This window comes from Protomyctophum parallelum (genome assembly GCF_964188405.1).
Source record: "Protomyctophum parallelum genome assembly, chromosome: 6".
Classification (NCBI taxonomy): domain Eukaryota; kingdom Metazoa; phylum Chordata; class Actinopteri; order Myctophiformes; family Myctophidae; genus Protomyctophum; species Protomyctophum parallelum.
Window position 1 is genome coordinate 9,602,865 of NC_139701.1, and position 18,677 is coordinate 9,621,541.

Here is an 18,677-nt window from a genome sequence, read left to right on the forward strand (position 1 = left end):
CATGGGAACTAATTAATTCTGTTACAGTTTGTGTGCACAAGAAGACACATTTCTGTGACTCATCTGGCGATATTTCAATGATATCAATGTACGTTTCTTGTTTCGCTATATGGATTAAGAGTGTTGTGTGCCAATTGGAAGTTCTCCGTTTTGGAAAGGCATGAAGAACCGTCCCTGTGAGCTGTGGGAACGATAACGCATGCATGGCGCAGACAGGATAAGTTTCCCCCGGCGGCTTTCTGTCATGAACCTTTTGATCGTGAGGGAGCGATAAAGAGAGTACTGCCAGTGATGTACGTATCGATACGGAGGGCTGGATAATCGATAGGAGTATTGTGAAAAATAACAATGTTTTACTCAGCAATATGCATAAACTAATCTAAAGTGTCAATCAACAGTCCCTGCATCTACTGTACTGTAACTGATGATGTAGGTGAACGGAACACCCCCCCCCCCCCACTCCGGTATTCCACAAGGAAGCATACTAGTCTAGTGCCTTTACTGTTCCTAATGTAAACGACATGACATCTTAATTATCTGTCATTGTCATGTCTCTCTCTCTCTCTCTCTTGTGGACACCGTATTGGTCTAGCAGTACACTACTACACAACTCCTTCAGTCTCATTTCTTACCGTGTCTATTTCTCCCTGTCCATCTCTGCCTCCCTCCACAAGTCTTTCATCGCTTCCTCCTCCATTCCTCCTCTCAGATCAGTCCCCTGGGCTACTCAGGCAGAGGGATAGGCTTATCAGTTTAGCTTATCGGTGAGATGCCCAGACAAACAGCAAACAGTTTGACAGGCCGGATGCTTGAGTATTCAGACAGAGACAACTACAGGCAGGACTCTCAGTTCACACACACACACACACACACACACACACACACACACACACACACACACACACACACACACACACACACACACACACACACACACACACACACACACACACACACACACACACAGAGAGAGAGAGGATATTTTTGACATATTGTTTTTATCCCGTGGAATAACGTAGAAGGAACACGTTATTCCAACCAGTTCCTTCCCCCTCCACCAGGCGCCCCGGCTGGCCAGGGCGAGGCAGTTTAGAGACCAGGATTACTGCATGTTTTTTGTGGGGGTACCTACTAGGCTACCTACTGTATAGGAGACAAGGGGAGAACATGCAAACTCAGAGAGAGAGAGAGAGAGAGAGAGAGAGAGAGAGAGAGAGAGAGAGAGAGAGAGAGAGAGAGAGAGAGAGAGAGAGAGAATTGAGCTCAATAGATATAGACATGCGTTTCCCACAGTACGTATTGTCTTAACAGAGATACAAGGTACGAGGATCTATGCCGTTTCCAGGCATTACAGTGGCTTGACAGACCTAAAAGCCAGCTTTTCCACATCTTGTCTCTTAAATTATCACAGAGACAGGCTACCACATGTTTTCCATTTGGTATACAGAAAATAAATGTGATGCAAGAAAATGAAATCTCCTGCCTACAATGTGTGCATTGCTTGTGTGATACTCGAGTTAACTAGTTGCAAAGTACGTTTTTTAAACATTGGTACTTTGAGCATACATACAGTAACTACTTCAGCGCTATATGGATTTCGACCATTTGAAAATAGCCGATCTACAACCTCACAATGCGTCGCAATGCGTGAGCTTGTAGATCGGCTATTTTCAGAAGATTTTTTTTTACATTTGAAAACTTGAAACATTCTGTATAATGGGTAGTCCTACTTTTACTGTTAGTACATTGTCTGCCTCCTATAGTGACAGTGGCTATAGTGGTACCAGTATGCCACCTAGTGACAGCTAGTGGTACTGTGGCAGTATGCCACCTAGTGACAGTGGCTAGGTACTGTGCCAGTGTTGTCGGGCAGATTCATTTCCGCAATACCACCATGGGGAACTTCACTGTAACAATCGGCTATTATTAGTGTTAGCTCACACAGTTTATCTTTCGCTGGAAATGTTTAACGTCACAAATGACATCCGAAGTTCCGAACCTCGGATGCATCATGAAAAAACATGGACTGCAGCGCTCATAGTTGCAGAGAAATGAGGCATTTAAAATCCTACTTTGACTGGAGGTAAATGGGGGGCCCTGTCCTCCCTGCATGGTGTATAGATGTGTTTCGTGGATTTGGAAAATGCATTTTGCTCCTGTGTGGGATGTTTTGTGTTGGATGTTTTGTGTGTGTGTGAGTGTGGTTGCAAAAGATACTGTGTTTGTGATAAAGTGTAATTGAATCTTGTCCACCGGTATGTTGCATTCTCAGCTCACTTGGCTGGGGAGTGAAGCATTAACATGACAATGTAAGGGTGTAACGATACATTTTAACAGCGATACGATACGTATCACGTCACGATACATGATTGATGAAACGATATGTGGACGATTGGTTCATTATGGCGATCCGATCCGATCTGATGATTTGAAATCGATACAGTAACTATATAAAATACATTGACATGATTTTAAACTAAGTAATTAAACCCCTCTTTATTTTTTCTTCTAAAGATTGCTAAATATCATGCACAAAAATGTAGTATTGATGCAATCGATTATTTTCATAGCAAAATGCTTCGATACTGATTATTTGCATTGCAAAACCATACGATATACATCATTTTTGATATACTTAGATTCTTGAAATTAAAACAATTTTTCGATGCAGTTACTATATCGTTACACCCCTATAACAAAGTAATAAAGGCGCTGCATGTCCGCACGCACAGATCAACACCTCCTCGGTCAGTTAGGCCAAAATGATGAACGCTACATTTAAAGGAGAATTCAGTGATTTGGAAAAAAACACGGTCCACCCTGGTAACAAGATGTGCACATGCACACGCTCTACAGTGGGGGGGGGGGGGGCATGCAACAGGCCAACAGCACACACACCAAGGCCCGCCCCCGCTCGATCATGATTGGCGGAAGGCCCCTCTCTATCCTGATTGGATGAAAGCCAAAAACGAAACCTAAGGTTTCTTGACCCCCAGGGTTAACTGGGGACAGGGAGGAACTCCTTATATGGTCATCACATTCTATAGTAGGGAGGATTATCACAACAAAACAAAAACATAAGTGATATTTGAACCTTTAACAAATAAAAAGCATTACTGAAGCATATAATATTGTTGTTTTAGTTTTCTTTTTCAGTTTTTTTTGTTGCAATGGGACAGTGGAGGAACCCACAGGTAAAGTGTTAATAATATCACTCATAACAACTAAAAAAAACATAAAGTTAAAGGATATTGTGCATGACATAAAAGAAAGAAATTATTTTACATAACACCTTTTCACCTGTGTTTTTGAACTATAATTCCACCCAGTTCTCACAGAAATGACAGGACAACCCATTCCAGTGAATAAGATGCCCAAAGCACTGCTGCACTGATTCACTGCCTGGGGTTGCCATGGTTGCTACAGTAAAAAGAAAAAAAGGCTACTTAGGATCAAAGCCACACACGCACACATTGCTCCTCCTGAGACAGAGTGCTAAATGTGCGATTCATCTTTTGTACAAAGAACTGGGTCTTCTTGACCCTAATACATTTTTATTGCAAAATATAGCCCTTGATCTTACCTGTACTGGTATGCTTTATTATTCAAGCTACAGCAGATCTAACAGAGTTGCACTGTGCTTGAGTGTGTAGCTCAGCCTGAAGCTCAGAGAAGAACAACATTGCCCTTGACCAGCATCCTTTGTCCTTTACCACCCACCCTTTAGATGGGTGCTAGATATTAGATGTTCTGGATTCCCGGGATTCAAATAAAAATCGTTGTTTCTGTATTCGTTTCCTCCATTTTTCCAATTCCATTTCCCAAGACAGACCACAATTTAATTTTAGCATGGTCTTTGACAGTGCAGGGTGGAAACCTATACCTTTAGCATGGTCTTTGACAGTGCAGGGTGGAAACCTATACCTTTAGCATGGTCTTTGACAGTGCAGGGTGGAAACCTATACCTTTAGCATGGTCTTTGACAGTGTGGGGTAGAAACCTATACCTTTAGCATGGTCTTTGACAGTGTGGGATGGAAACCTATACCTTTAGCATGGTCTTTGACAGTGCAGGGTGGAAACCTATACCTTTAGCGTGGTCTTTGACAGTGCAGGGTGGAAACCTATACCTTTAGCATGGTCTTTGACAGTGCAGGGTAGAAACCTATACCTTTAGCATGGTCTTTGACAGTGCAGGGTGGAAACCTATACCTTTAGCATGGTCTTTGACAGTGCAGGGTGGAAACCTATACCTTTAGCATGGTCTTTGACAGTGTGGGGTAGAAACCTATACCTTTAGCATGGTCTTTGACAGTGTGGGGTGGAAACCTATACCTTTAGCATGGTCTTTGACAGTGTGGGGTGGAAACCTATACCTTTAGCATGGTCTTTGACAGTGCAGGGTGGAATCCTATACCTTTAGCATGGTCTTTGACAGTGTGGGGTAGAAACCTATATACCTTTAGCATGGTCTTTGACAGTGCAGGGTGGAAGCCTATACCTTTAGCATGGTCTTTGACAGTGCAGGGTGGAAACCTATACCTTTAGCATGGTCTTTGACAGTGCAGGGTGGAATCCTATACCTTTAGCATGGTCTTTGACAGTGTGGGGTAGAAACCTATATACCTTTAGCATGGTCTTTGACAGTGCAGGGTGGAAACCTATACCTTTAGCATGGTCTTTGACAGTGCAGGGTGGAAACCTATACCTTTAGCATGGTCTTTGACAGTGTGGGGTGGAAACCTATACCTTTAGCATGGTCTTTGACAGTGCAGGGTGGAAACCTATACCTTTAGCATGGTCTTTGACAGTGCAGGGTGGAAACCTATACCTTTAGCATGGTCTTTGACAGTGCAGGGTGGAAACCTATACCTTTAGCATGGTCTTTGACAGTGCAGGGTGGAAACCTATACCTTTAGCATGGTCTTTGACAGTGCGGGTGGAAACCTACCTTTGAAGAGCCTCTATCTTGTCAGCCGTGATTCCCCTCAGCAGCTCCTCCAGCAGATCAGAGGTGTCCGACGGAGGGACACGTGGTTTGGCGGCCGGTGTGTGAGCGAACCAGCCAATCAACAGCCCCAGGATGAACACCCCCATGCCCGCCAGGAGGTACCTGAGAGGGACGGCAGAGGAAGATGAGAAGCCAGTCCAAGATCCAGCAAAAATTGACATTGATTGGAGTCAATTTTATGGAATGTGCTGTTTTTTGGAAGTATAAGCGACAGACCATAATTTATCTCTGCCAGACCGAAGGCAGCTGGGCGGAGGTTATATGTCTCTGTACGTCTGTAATCCATGTTAACTCGGGAAACATTTTGACCGTTCAACAGACTTCAAATTTGACACACGCGTCTCCACACCGCCACAGGGAGGGAGTGCAATGCCTGGTGACAAGCAGTGGTGGAAAGTAACTAAGTACTAAACTTAACTGTACTTAAGTACAGTTTTGAGGTATTTGTACTTTACTTGAGTATTTCCAATTTCCAGTACTTTGACTTCTACTCCACTACATCTCAGAGCCAAAATGTGTACTTTTACTCCACTACATTTATTTGAAAACTTTAGTTACTAGTTACTAGAAAACATACATTAACCACTTCAACCCTATATTTCGGCAATTTGAAAATAGCCCATCGGCTATTTTCAATAGATTTTGTACACATTTTGAACTTCTGAAATGGCACTTTCTGCACAATGAGTACTTTTACTTTTAGTACTTTATGTACATTCTGATGCCGATAATTTTGTACTTTTACTCAAGTACATTTTCAATTCCGTACTTTTACTTGTAACGAAGTAGTTCTAAATTGCAGTATTGGTACTTTTACTTAAGTAAAACAATTGAGTACTTTTTTCCACCACTGGTGACAAGGCCGTCGGACAGGGCCTCTGCCCGGGCTCCGGACAGGGCTCTGGACAGGGCCCAAATCACCTCTGGATCTCCATATATGGAGCTGGCCTGTTCTGAGACATCACAATTATACGGTATGTTCTCACATCACAATGTTGCACAACCTTGCCCTTTATTAGCCAATAGATCACACCTGATCACCCCCCCCCCCCCCCCCCAACAGTAATTGTCTCCACCAGGCCGAAGGCATGTGGGGAGAGTATGTTTTGCACTCCGTCCGTCCGCGTGTCCGTCCGTGTGTCCGTGTGTCCGTGAACAGCTAATCTCGCCCACCGTTAACCCGGTCGATGCCATATTTTGCACACACACTCCCTGGATGCCAACCATGAACCTCTGCCCCAAACTTTCCAGAACGGCCTGTTATAGCGCCACCAGGAGGCCGCTTTGTGCAAAACAAGTTTTTCGATGCCATATTTTGCACACACACTCCCTGGATGCCAACCATGAACCTCTGCCCCAAACTTTCCAGAACGGCCTGTTATAGCGCCACCAGGAGGCCGCTTTGTGCAAAACAAGTTTTTGCACAGTACACCTACAGATTTTGTCCAAACATCACGCAAATTGGTACACAGTCTCTCTAGAGCCATTCAACGAAACGGGTCTTTCAGATTTATCAGACTCCATCCTGATTGGTTAAGATTGGCTTCCAAAGTTCACAGGAGTGCTCAGTTTCAAACAAACTGCTGCAAATCATGAACACATCGCGTGATTTCCGTGAAATTGTGCACCCACATTCCCACTAGGCCGAGGACGAAATGCCACATGAACAATTTCAACTCAGCCTCAAGGTGGCGCTATAACTGGCCGAAAAGTGTTTTTACCTCTAACTGCACGGATCTGTGGATAACCTGGTGGAGACCTGTGCCCGGAAGGGCACTTTTTCTAGTTTATGAGACTGTTCTCGTCTCATAAATTACTATACCTCATGCATGCACACCCCGCAGAGATAGACAGCGACAGAGAGTTTAGATTTTTCTCACAACGCATCAGATTGTGATTGTAGACTGGCTATTTTCTGTGCACAACACCAGCGTGGGACTATAAATCAGGCTGCAACCTGAACCACGCTTCTAGCTGCTCACTTAGCAGCGGCGCTGCGGCTGCAGTAGGAGAACCGGGTGGCCCAAATGCACTCGGATAAAACTAATGCGAGCATTTAGCAGCGTAACATAATCGGCGATGTCATTAAGACATCGTCTGCAACTCATTCGTCTTGTGGCGACAAAACAATATTAGCCATATCGAACGAGCCATTGTGCCTCTTACTCAGAACCCAGGGTGGGCCACCAGGCCCGTTGGAGAAAACGCGCTTCACGGCGCATCCCTTTTCTCATTAGCATCGGGGTTTTTGATAAACTGCAGTTACCTGGAGGCGGCGTTGGCCCTCGTGACCGTGCTCGCTTAACTGACAGCGCTAACAATCTACGTATTGACACTCGCAGAGGCAGTCCAAATGATCACTTAAGTTAAGGCTAGCCGTCCAAGCAGTTATCAGTTGAGTGGGCTTTAGTATTGGCATGAATATGACCCCATACTTTGGCCCCCCTGCGAGCGAACACCTTGTGAAACTGACAACATAATCATGCTTGACCTTATTAACCTGATCGATACACGGCTTTGTACTGTAAGGTCTGATAGATGAGCTCAGTGATTCTGGCCCTGTGCCAGCACCGGTGCCCCATGGAGAAGGATCATCATCATCCCTAATGATTTAACACTGATGTGTGGTTTCATCATGAGTCCAGAACTGATCTGCATCAGACAGCACCGTAGTGTATGGCAACGCGCTTGTGAACTTGATATCCATCACTGTGTTTTATTTACTAGCCCTTACCCGTTGTGAGATATTTGCCCCCCCCCCCTTGTGGCCGCGGGGGGTACTGCATTTTTAATTCACTAATAAATTCATTAATAATCATTAATGTGTCAAATCAAAAAAAGGGCTTCGTTACGCCCTCCATATTCATATGGTCAATGCCTGTGTGAAAAGGGAGCGATTGGTGCAGGCAATGAGGAGCTACGGCTCTGACACACAGACAGACAGACAGACATTGTTAGAATTATAGTATGATTAGTAATATACCGTAATACTGGTGAGTATAATGTGTTACTATTACCGTCACTTTAGCAGTATTGGCGATTCATACTTATGTTCTTTGGTTTTGCATGTTGGGCATTGCCCACTCAGCACTTCTTATACCCTTTTGTGGTCGTTTTGTGGTTTTGTTGCTCCCAGAGTCCCTCAGGGCTCTACACTATAGTGTACGATATATTCCCTTTTCTGTTATTGTGGGCTAAAGCTTTTGTAGACAAGCTCACAACATGTCGTCGCAGTGTGACGCGTTGTGATCTTGTTGATCAGCTATTTTCTGCAAAAGCTTTCCCCACAAAAATAGGTCTGCTCATGAGGGTCTGGATCAACAACAGGTTCTGCTCCAGGTCTGCTCATGAGGAGCGCAACAGGTCTGGTCTGGTCGCGGGCGTGTGCACGAAACGAGCACACACGCGACAATTTCAAGGGACCCCGGCCAACGTAACTATGCTTGCGTTGTCGCCCCCACGACTTCTCCACACGTACAAACAAGTTCTCATTGAACATGAATGACTATTACCCGTTTGAAAAGGCCTATATAAAGTACGTATGTGTATAAACGTCCGTAATTGCTATATCTGTTGAGTTTACCTGATCAGGAAGCAGTGGAGCCTGCCCTGGCCCTTATGGCCTGCAGGGCTCCTGGTGAAGTGGGATATGTAGTTTGGGTCTTCCTGTAGTCGTTCAAAACGTCCATGTGGAGAGACGGAGACGGAGGACTGGATGTGTTCCATCATCTCAGGGTCAGGGTCAGTGTCTGAGCAGTCTACATACACAAAGACATTACACAGTACTGTTCAGTGTCTGAGCAGTCTACATACACAAAGACATTACACAGTCCTGTTCAGGGTATGAGCAGTCTACACACACAAATACATTACACAGTCCTGTTTAGGGTATGAGCAGTCTACACACACAAAGACATTACACAGTCCTGTTCAGTGTCTGAGCAGTCTACACACACAAAGACATTACACAGTCCTGTTCAGTGTCTGAGCAGTCTACACACACAAAGACATTACACAGTCCTGTTCAGTGTCTAAGCAGTCTACATACACAAAGACATTACACAGTCCTGTTCAGGGTATGAGCAGTCTACACACACAAAGACATTACACAGTCCTGTTCAGTGTCTGAGCAGTCTACACACACAAAGTCATTACACAGTCCTGTTCAGGGTATGAGCAGTCTACATAAACAAAGACATGACACAGTCCACTTGCAGTTTGGGCAACTCCAAAGCAAACTCCACATGTACCTTACGCCTGTGTCGGATCTGTGCATATTTGCCGATACCGATATGAACCGATATGACCAAAAAAGGGCCGATCCGATACTTTTCCGATACCATGGCCGTGGCTCCCTGTCCCTGAAGCAGGGTTGGAGGGAAGTTTGTTTGAATGTGGTGTGATATGTGAGAAATACGAAATAGATATTGCAGGAACAAAACCCAATACATTATTATGTTTGCAGATGAAATAAAGTGGTGCACCGGTTTCTACAGAGTGCTACAGTGTACACTGGCAAGCAAGCCACAAACGCTCCAGCTAATGCCCACTTTATATGCTTTTACCACATGTACATTTTGTTGTAAAAGGCTTTACTCAAACAAACATTTTCCTGCCTTGATCTCCGACACAAAACGCCACAATGGGAACTATGCACAAAGACGCATTTCACACACCGTTTTACTTCAGATTCTGGTGCACTCACTGTTGTACGTCACAGAAATAGCAGATCTATAAGCCCACCACAATAAAGAACATAAATATAAACTAGAAAAAGTGCCCGCACAGGTCTCCACCAGGGCAGGCCAGGTTGTGGCCTCCTGGTGGCGCTATAATAGGCCAATGGGAAAAGGGTGCCATTTGTTCTTATGCCTTTGATAACAAATGGATGATTTGAGGCTTTTTGTTCCAAAAATGTGTTTTGCAAAAATCCACCTGTTGGTGGTACAGGCCAATACATTCCTCGGCCTAGTAGGAGAGTGCGTGGAAGATTCCACGTAAATTGCACACTGCGTTCTTGATTTGAGGCTTTTTGTTCAAAACGGGCCAATCCTGGAAACTTTGAAAGCCAATGTGTCAGGAATACAGTCTGAGGCTTGCCTGTGGGTGTGACTATACTTGCCATATGTGCTTCTGCCCTGACTAATTGTCATTTCTTGTCATTCCAGTGCCGTCACTCCCACTCATCTGCTCACTCTCAATCAGCCAATCAGAGTGGAGCTTCACACCTGCACTCTGTTCGTTTGTCACACTCAGTCTACTTAAACCCTGCTTGTCTCTTTGTTCTCTGCCAGATTATATCTCCTGTGTCCCTGTGCTCTCTGCTCCAGTCCCACCAGTTTTGCTTGCATTTAGATTTTTGTTCTTTGACCACCTGCCTGGATTCTGACCTTCCTTTTGCCTGCCGGATATTGGATTTGTTTGCCAGGGTTTTTTGTGGATCTGTTTCATGGACTTGTTTTTGGACTTCCTTACCTGTGAACTGAATTACAATTAAAACTCTGTTTCACCTTCAACCTGTTTCTGTCCGCTTCTGGGTCCTAAAATCATATCCTGACATTATAATCTGGCCAAGATGGACCCAGCGGGATTCGAACATCTCCGAACCATTTTGGACCGACAGTCTGTCGCTCTGGGAGAGCATCATGATGAGTTGGCCAACATTGGAACTACACTGGATACGTTTGGAAACGCCATGACAGACATGACAAACCAACTCCAGCAACTCCAGGTACAAGTTCAGTCAACTGCCCCTTCTGCACCAGTTTCTCATCCCATACAAGCTCCACCTGCTCAGCCAACTCGAGAACCCCGCCTGCCTACTCCACAACCTTATGCAGGTGAACCAGGTACCTGTAGATCCTTTTTGACACAGTGCTCACTCAGCATTGAATTACAGCCTCTGACTTTTACTACTGAACGAGCAAAAGTTGCTTTTGTTATCACACTGCTTACTGGTCGGGCCAGAGAGTGGGGAACTGCTGTTTGGGAGGCTGGTTCTCCATTCTGCAATGATTTTCAAACCTTCACAGTGGAGATGCGCAGAGTTTTTGATCGTTCCATGCATGGCAGAGAGGCAGCCCGTCAGCTGCTGCAGGGCCGCCAGGGACGCAGATCTGTTTCCGATTATGCCATAGATTTTAGCACCCTTGCTACTAACTGTGGTTGGGGAGCTGAGGCACTTTTTGATGTTTTTTATAATGGCCTCGCTGAGAACATCAAAGATGAGATCGCCACCCGTGAACTGCCTAAGACCTTTAATGAGCTGATTGAATTGGCTATCCGTGTGGACAAGCGGGTGGCTCAGCGCCACCGTGAGAGAGACAGCTACAGTACGTCTGGGTTTCCAGCCAGTTCAGCCCCCCCATGTCCTTCGAGCCCTGAGCCGTCTTCTGTACTGTCTGTGGAGCCCATGCAAGTGGATCGTACACATCTGACTTCCGTTGAGAAACAGAGAAGGAGAGAGGCCAAGGCGTGTCTGTACTGTGGCACAGTAGGACATTTCATTGCTACCTGTCCGGTAAAAGGGAACGCTCGCTAGTAGACCGGGGAGTACTGGTGAGCGTGACCCCTGTTCAAAGTTCCCCTACACTGCGTACTCTGTTGCCTGCTACATTGACCTGGGGAGGTCAGCAACTTCCCCTTTCCGTGCTGGTGGATTCTGGTGCTGACGAGAGCTTCATCGACACTGCGTTGGCTGCACAGTTGGGCGTTTCCATCACCGCTCTACAGTCACCACTGCAGGCCAATGCACTCAATGGGAAGAAGCTCGCCAGTATTTCCCACATCACAGCCCCGGTGAGTCTTCTTTTATCTGGCAATCATCATGAGGAGATAGCCCTGCATATTATTGACTCACCTATGGCTCCTATAGTTTTAGGTCATCCCTGGTTGGTTAAACATAATCCTCATATTAACTGGGTTATGAATACCATTGTGGGTTGGAGTGATTTTTGTCACTCACACTGTCTCCGCTCTGCCCAGTGTTCTGTCCCCCCCCCTATAATCACTCAGGAGGACTTTCCTGATCTGTCTGCAGTTCCCCCTGAGTATCTGGACCTTCAACCAGTATTTAGCAAGTCCCGGGCCCTATCTTTACCACCTCATCGCCTCTATGACTGCCCTATTGATCTGTTGGAGGGAACTAGCCCCCCCCGGGGTCGCCTTTACTCACTAGCGCCGCCTGAGGTCAAGGCAATGAATAAGTACATTAGTGAGTCACTGGCAGCTGGAATCATCCGGCCCTCCTCTTCACCTGCAGGGGCAGGTTTCTTTTTTGTGAAGAAGAAGGACGACTCTCTTCGCCCATGCATTGACTATAGAGGGTTAAATGCTATCACTGTAAAGAATTGTTATCCGTTACCCCTCATGTCCTCTGCTTTTGAACTGATACAGGGGGCTACTGTGTTCACCAAGTTGGATCTTCGCAACGCGTACCATCTGGTTCGCATTCGTGAAGGAGATGAGTGGAAAACAGCGTTCAACACTGCATCTGGACATTATGAGTATCTTGTTATGCCGTTCGGATTGACAAATGCCCCCGCAGTTTTTCAGAGTATGGTGAACGATGTGCTACGGGACATGGTGGGCCTATTTGTATTCATTTACCTCGATGACATATTGATTTTTTCCCAGTCTGTCCAGGAGCATGTCCAGCATGTCCGTCGGGTGCTGCAGAGACTGTTGGAGAATCAACTTTATGTCAAGGCGGAGAAGTGCTCATTCCATCAAACTACAGTGTCTTTCCTGGGTTTTGTTGCCGGTGCAGGAGGAGTCCAGATGGATGAAGCGAAGGTGAAAGCAGTGGTCGACTGGCCCACCCCTCAAAACCGTAAGGATGTTCAGAGGTTTTTGGGATTCGCCAATTTTTATAGGCGTTTCATAAGGGATTACAGTAAGATCGCTGCACCTCTCACAGATCTTACTTCTACCAAGATTAGGTTTTGCTGGTCAGACGGAGCCAGCAAGGCTTTTAATCTACTCAAAGGGCTTTTCACAACTGCACCCATTTTGACACTTCCCGACCCCTCTCTCCAGTTCATTGTGGAGGTGGATGCCTCAGATGTTGGTATCGGTGCAGTGTTGTCCCAGCGTTCTGAGAGGGATCACAAGATTCACCCCTGTGCCTTTTTCTCCCATCGATTAGACTCCACCGAAAGAAACTATGCTGTCGGGGACCGTGAGTTGCTGGCAGTGAGAATGGCTTTGGAGGAGTGGCGTCACTGGCTTGAGGGTGCCTCTGTCCCATTTGTCGTCTGGACGGATCATAAGAATTTGGAGTACCTCAAGACGGCTAAGCGCCTAAGTTCTCGTCAGGCACGGTGGTCGTTGTTTTTTGCTCGCTTTAATTTTGTTCTGTCTTACAGACCCGGTTCCAAGAATGGAAAGCCTGATGCTTTGTCTCGACAGTTCTGCAAATCAGAGGAAAGTAAGAGATCAGACACAATTCTTCCTTCACAATGTTTTGTGGCTGCAGTAACCTGGGATGTTGAAAATGCAGTACGTAATGCGCAGCAACAGGAGTCAACCCCTGCAAACTGTCCTGCTAACATGATGTTTGTTCCGAGCAACACACGCTCCCAGGTCCTCCAGTGGGGCCATTCTTCACAGCTCGCATGCCATCCTGGTGTCAGAAGAACCATGGCATTTCTACGTCAGCGCTTTTGGTGGCCGTCTATGACGGAGGATGTCAGGACCTTTGTTGCTGCCTGTTCAGTCTGTGCTCGAAATAAGAACTCCAACCAACCTCCTGCGGGTCTGCTGCAACCTTTGCCCGTACCACAACGCCCTTGGTCCCACATTTCTCTCGATTTTGTGACTGGACTTCCCCCCTCCGATGGTAACACTGCTGTTCTTACGGTAGTAGACAGGTTTTCAAAATCTGCTCATTTCATTGCTCTTGAGAGCTTACCCTCTGCTAAGAAAACAGCTGAACTCATGATTGACAATGTTTTTAAGATTCACGGCTTATGTGTTGATGTGGTTTCTGACAGAGGCCCCCAGTTTATTTCACAGTTTTGGAGGGAATTCTGTAGACTTCTGGGTGCTACAGTTAGCCTGTCGTCCGGATACCATCCTCAGACAAATGGACAGACGGAGCGGGCCAACCAGGACTTGGAACGGGTGCTTCGTTGTGTGGCCTCTCAAAATCCATCCTCCTGGAGTCAGCGTTTGGCATGGGTTGAATATGCACACAATTCACTACCGGTATCCTCCACTGGGCTGTCCCCTTTTCAATGTTGTCTTGGCTATCAACCCCCTCTGTTTCCATCTCAGGAGGAGGAGGCCAGAGTTCCATCTGTCCAGGCCTTCATCCGCCGGTGTAAGAGGACCTGGAGGAAGGCTCGCTTAACTCTCCTTCGTCATGGGGAGCAGGTGAGGAGGGCTGCGGATAGACGCCGCACCAGAGCACCTCGATACCGATGTGGTCAGAAGGTTTGGTTGTCCACTCGTGATCTTCCTTTGAGGTCATGTTCACGGAAGTTGGCTCCCCGGTTTATTGGTCCCTACCCCATCATTAAGATTATCAGTCCTTCAGTGGTAAGACTCAGACTGCCTAATTCTCTTCGTCGTGTTCATCCTACGTTCCATGTGTCCCGGATCAAGCCTGTTCTCCATAGTCCTCATGCACCGCCATCCCCAGCCCCACCGCCTCCACGGCTTATCGATGGGGCTCCTGCCTACACTGTTCGCCAGCTGTTAGATTCCAGACGCCGTGGCAGAGGTATGCAGTACCTTGTTGACTGGGAGGGTTACGGTCCGGAGGAGAGAACTTGGGTTCCTGCTAGAGACATTCTGGACCGTTCTCTCATCCAGGATTTCCATCGTCAACATCCTTCTCATCCATCAGTGATGCCAGGAGGCATCCGTCAGGGGAGGGGTACTGTCAGGAATACAGTCTGAGGCTTGCCTGTGGGTGTGACTATACTTGCCATATGTGCTTCTGCCCTGACTAATTGTCATTTCTTGTCATTCCAGTGCCGTCACTCCCACTCATCTGCTCACTCTCAATCAGCCAATCAGAGTGGAGCTTCACACCTGCACTCTGTTCGTTTGTCACACTCAGTCTACTTAAACCCTGCTTGTCTCTTTGTTCTCTGCCAGATTATATCTCCTGTGTCCCTGTGCTCTCTGCTCCAGTCCCACCAGTTTTGCTTGCATTTAGATTTTTGTTCTTTGACCACCTGCCTGGATTCTGACCTTCCTTTTGCCTGCCGGATATTGGATTTGTTTGCCAGGGTTTTTTGTGGATCTGTTTCATGGACTTGTTTTTGGACTTCCTTACCTGTGAACTGAATTACAATTAAAACTCTGTTTCACCTTCAACCTGTTTCTGTCCGCTTCTGGGTCCTAAAATCATATCCTGACACAATGTTAACCAATTAGGATGGAATATGAAATATCGGACAGATCCATGACCATGACTAACACATGACTATAGTGTAACGATTTGCGGGATTTCTGGACAGAATCTGGAGGAGTAATATAAAAAAACGTCGGCCTCCTGGTGGCAGGCTGGGGCAGAGGTTCATCGTGTGCATCCAGGGAGTGTGTGTGTGTGTGTGTGTGTGTGTGTGTGTAAAATTTGGCATCGACCGGGCTAACTGTACACACACACACACACACACACACACACACACACACACACACACACACACACACACACACACACACACACACACACACACACACACACACACACACACACACACACACACACACACACACACACACACACACACACGGGGTGCAAAACATACTCTCTCCCCATGCCTTCGGCCTGGTGGAGACAATCAGGCTTATAGCAGTTAATAAGACATTTCTGTTTCACGAGACCTTTACTGTACAGTAAATGACTACTTCTGACATTGTTAACTAAGCTTTTCACTTAACGGTATCTGTGAATATACCTGAGGCCACTCCCAGCAGGCCCAGGGGGTCAGCCGCTCACGCAGCAGTGGTCAGTATGCAGAGATATCTATTCCCAAGTATATTTTGGATTATAATGTGGGATTTATAATTACTCAAATGTATGCAAATGAAGGAAACTCTAGTCCGGAATGTCTGAAATGTAAGACAATAGTTAATTAACATGAATTATGTATAGAGAAGGTTTTTTTAATAGTCTGCCCAGCGGCAAATACATTCTTTGAAGGACACCAAGGCAAAAACGATGATCGTAAAATGACTTAGTTTAATTTTCGCTTCAAATAAGTGTATACTTTGGTAGGAGTGATATGCAGGTACACTGGGGAGGCGCTACATTAATACCAGAAGCTAATTGGTCTACTGGGGCTGTTCAGAGACAACATAATATTACAAAATGCCTTCATTCTTTTGTGATCACATTTTGCATTAAACAAAGCCAGCCATGCTTTGAAAGTTCACCGACTATACATTTTAATTTGTATGCAACGCTACAGAACATTCTGATTTGCATGCCTACCTACATCACGACACTGCCTGTCTTATCACCACCGCCATCATCACACAGTGCTACAGGCCTCGAGTCGTCAGCTGAAAGCTTGTCTCACAGCGCCAGTTAATAACTTTCTTTTCAGAAAGAAATTTCAGAAGGAATTGTGACACTTTAATTGGCAGTGCGCATAGAGAGAGTTTCAGCGCCGTATCCGGCACTTCACAGATGGGGGGGACGAATCCGAACCGGCCCACATGCACGGGCGCGAAGCGCCCGTGCATGTGGGGCGATTCGGGTATTTGCGGTTATAAAGTCGTTATTTTCGGGTAAAAACGGGTCTGCACAGCAGAAATAGCCTAGTGCAAATCTTACCTTTTTGATGAGCCTGCCCGAGACATACACGGCTTTAACCAGCACTGGGCATAACATATAAACAACTTCCTGAATCCTATCCAAGTTCCCCCATAGGAATACATTGAAATCTCCACTATAGCAGAATCACACGCACTCGCACAACACTGACAGCGAGTCAGCGGCGGCCGCATGGTCCAAGTGCCTGCCCAATTTGAGGCTTTTTTATTCCCCGTGGCCGGCGGCCCAAAACGGTTCGCGGCCCCGAGTGGGCCGCTCCGCGGCCCGCCGGGGACGTGTCCCCGGGGACCCCCGTGGTTCCTACGGCCCTGGAGAGTTTACATGTGATAAACCCAGCGCCGTGCCCTCTGTATAATCACATTCTCCATTCTAAACTGTGTGGACTCAATTTACTTCTGTGTTTTCAAACCAATCAAAGTGATAGGCTGGGTCGTGACTCGTGTCACAAGCCAATCAATGACACATATAGGTTGGTGTACCAATAGGAAGTCCCCGGCGGTCTCAGCCGGACCTCTATGCCCAGAAAAGCACAGGTCTCTTTCAGGCTATTTCCGAGATGGCAGACAAAGGATCCACTAGATGCCACAAAGAAAATAATTGAGCACTGAAATAGATTACAAAAAATATATAGAGGATATGCACATGACAATCATCATCATACCCATGAAGTGAACACCTAATGAGTTGCAAAAAAACCCTACTTTATGGCCTTGACATCCCATACATTCAGGCAGAAAAGCTGAGTGCATTAAACAACGTTAAACTCACTTTGCCACTCGCTTTATGCATGCGCATATCCTCTATTTTATTCAGACAATAACTAAGTGTATATTTACTTGGCTCTGCTACATTTCAAATGGAAATATTGAACTTTTGACTTCACCACGGGTCATAATTTATGACCTTATCTGCTTGACCCTCATATATGTAAGCATATAGTGATATCCATGATATTACTCTATATCAGAGAGACGACGTCTGTGCATGATGATACAAGATGCACGTTCTGTTCCTGTTCATTCTGCTCTTATTGTCTAGGCACATGACACACACACACACACACACACACACACACACACACACACACACACACACACACACACACACACACACACACACACACACACACACACACACACACACACACACACACACACACACACACAGTATTAGTCTAGTTTTAGTCGACTAAATATACAGGTGATTTAGTCGACTAAAATGTGTTTCGGCGGGCCTTGATGCCGTCGTAATGGCTGATTTTATACTTGCTGAAAATAGCAGATCTACTGTACAAGCTCACAACACGACGCGTTGTGAGCTTGTATATCTGCCATTTTCATCATGCAACCAAGTGTAAAATGACTCACAGTATACTGGATCTCTTGTCCACTAGTCCCTTCCTAACATTTACTCTAGTTTTTATCTGTTGACGAAATTGTCAACACATTTAGTCTTAGTTGTAGTCATCATAGCTTAGTTTTCATTTAGTTTTCGTCAGTGGAAAAAGGTAGTCGGCGAACATTTTTTAGTCGACGAAAACAACAGTGGAAAACAGACCATAACGTCAACCTACTTGTCCTGTGATGGCGACCTTGATGCTGCAGCTGCGCGTGGTCCCTGCCGCCCGGCTGGGGTTCCTGTAGCTGCTTCTTGTCATCCAGCTCCCAATCCAGATCCAGCCCTCCAGAACACTGCAGCCCATCGCTGACCACCAGCCCCCCGGCATGGGCGTCACACACCTTCCTGTACGCCATCATGTGACCTGAATGGAACACACACACACACACTCACACTGTAACCAATTGGACCCGTATAGGAGTCTAAGCTGGGCTTAGATATGCGTGAACACACACAACAATTTGCACACCGCATCATC

General features: G+C 46.1%; 1 protein-coding gene across 1 annotated transcript in view; it reads right to left on the bottom strand.

Moving 5' to 3' along the window:
* The window catches only part of naaladl2 (N-acetylated alpha-linked acidic dipeptidase like 2), a 402,484-nt gene that overhangs the window by 257,330 nt on the left and 126,477 nt on the right, over window positions 1–18,677 (bottom strand). Inside the window, exons 3-5 of the mRNA XM_083768092.1 lie at window positions 18,375–18,563; window positions 8,594–8,768; window positions 4,951–5,112 (exon numbers count right to left, since the gene is read on the bottom strand). Of these exons, the coding sequence (XP_083624218.1) occupies window positions 4,951–5,112; window positions 8,594–8,768; window positions 18,375–18,558 (521 nt within the window). The 5' untranslated portion in view covers window positions 18,559–18,563. The remainder of the gene's footprint in view (window positions 1–4,950; window positions 5,113–8,593; window positions 8,769–18,374; window positions 18,564–18,677) is intronic.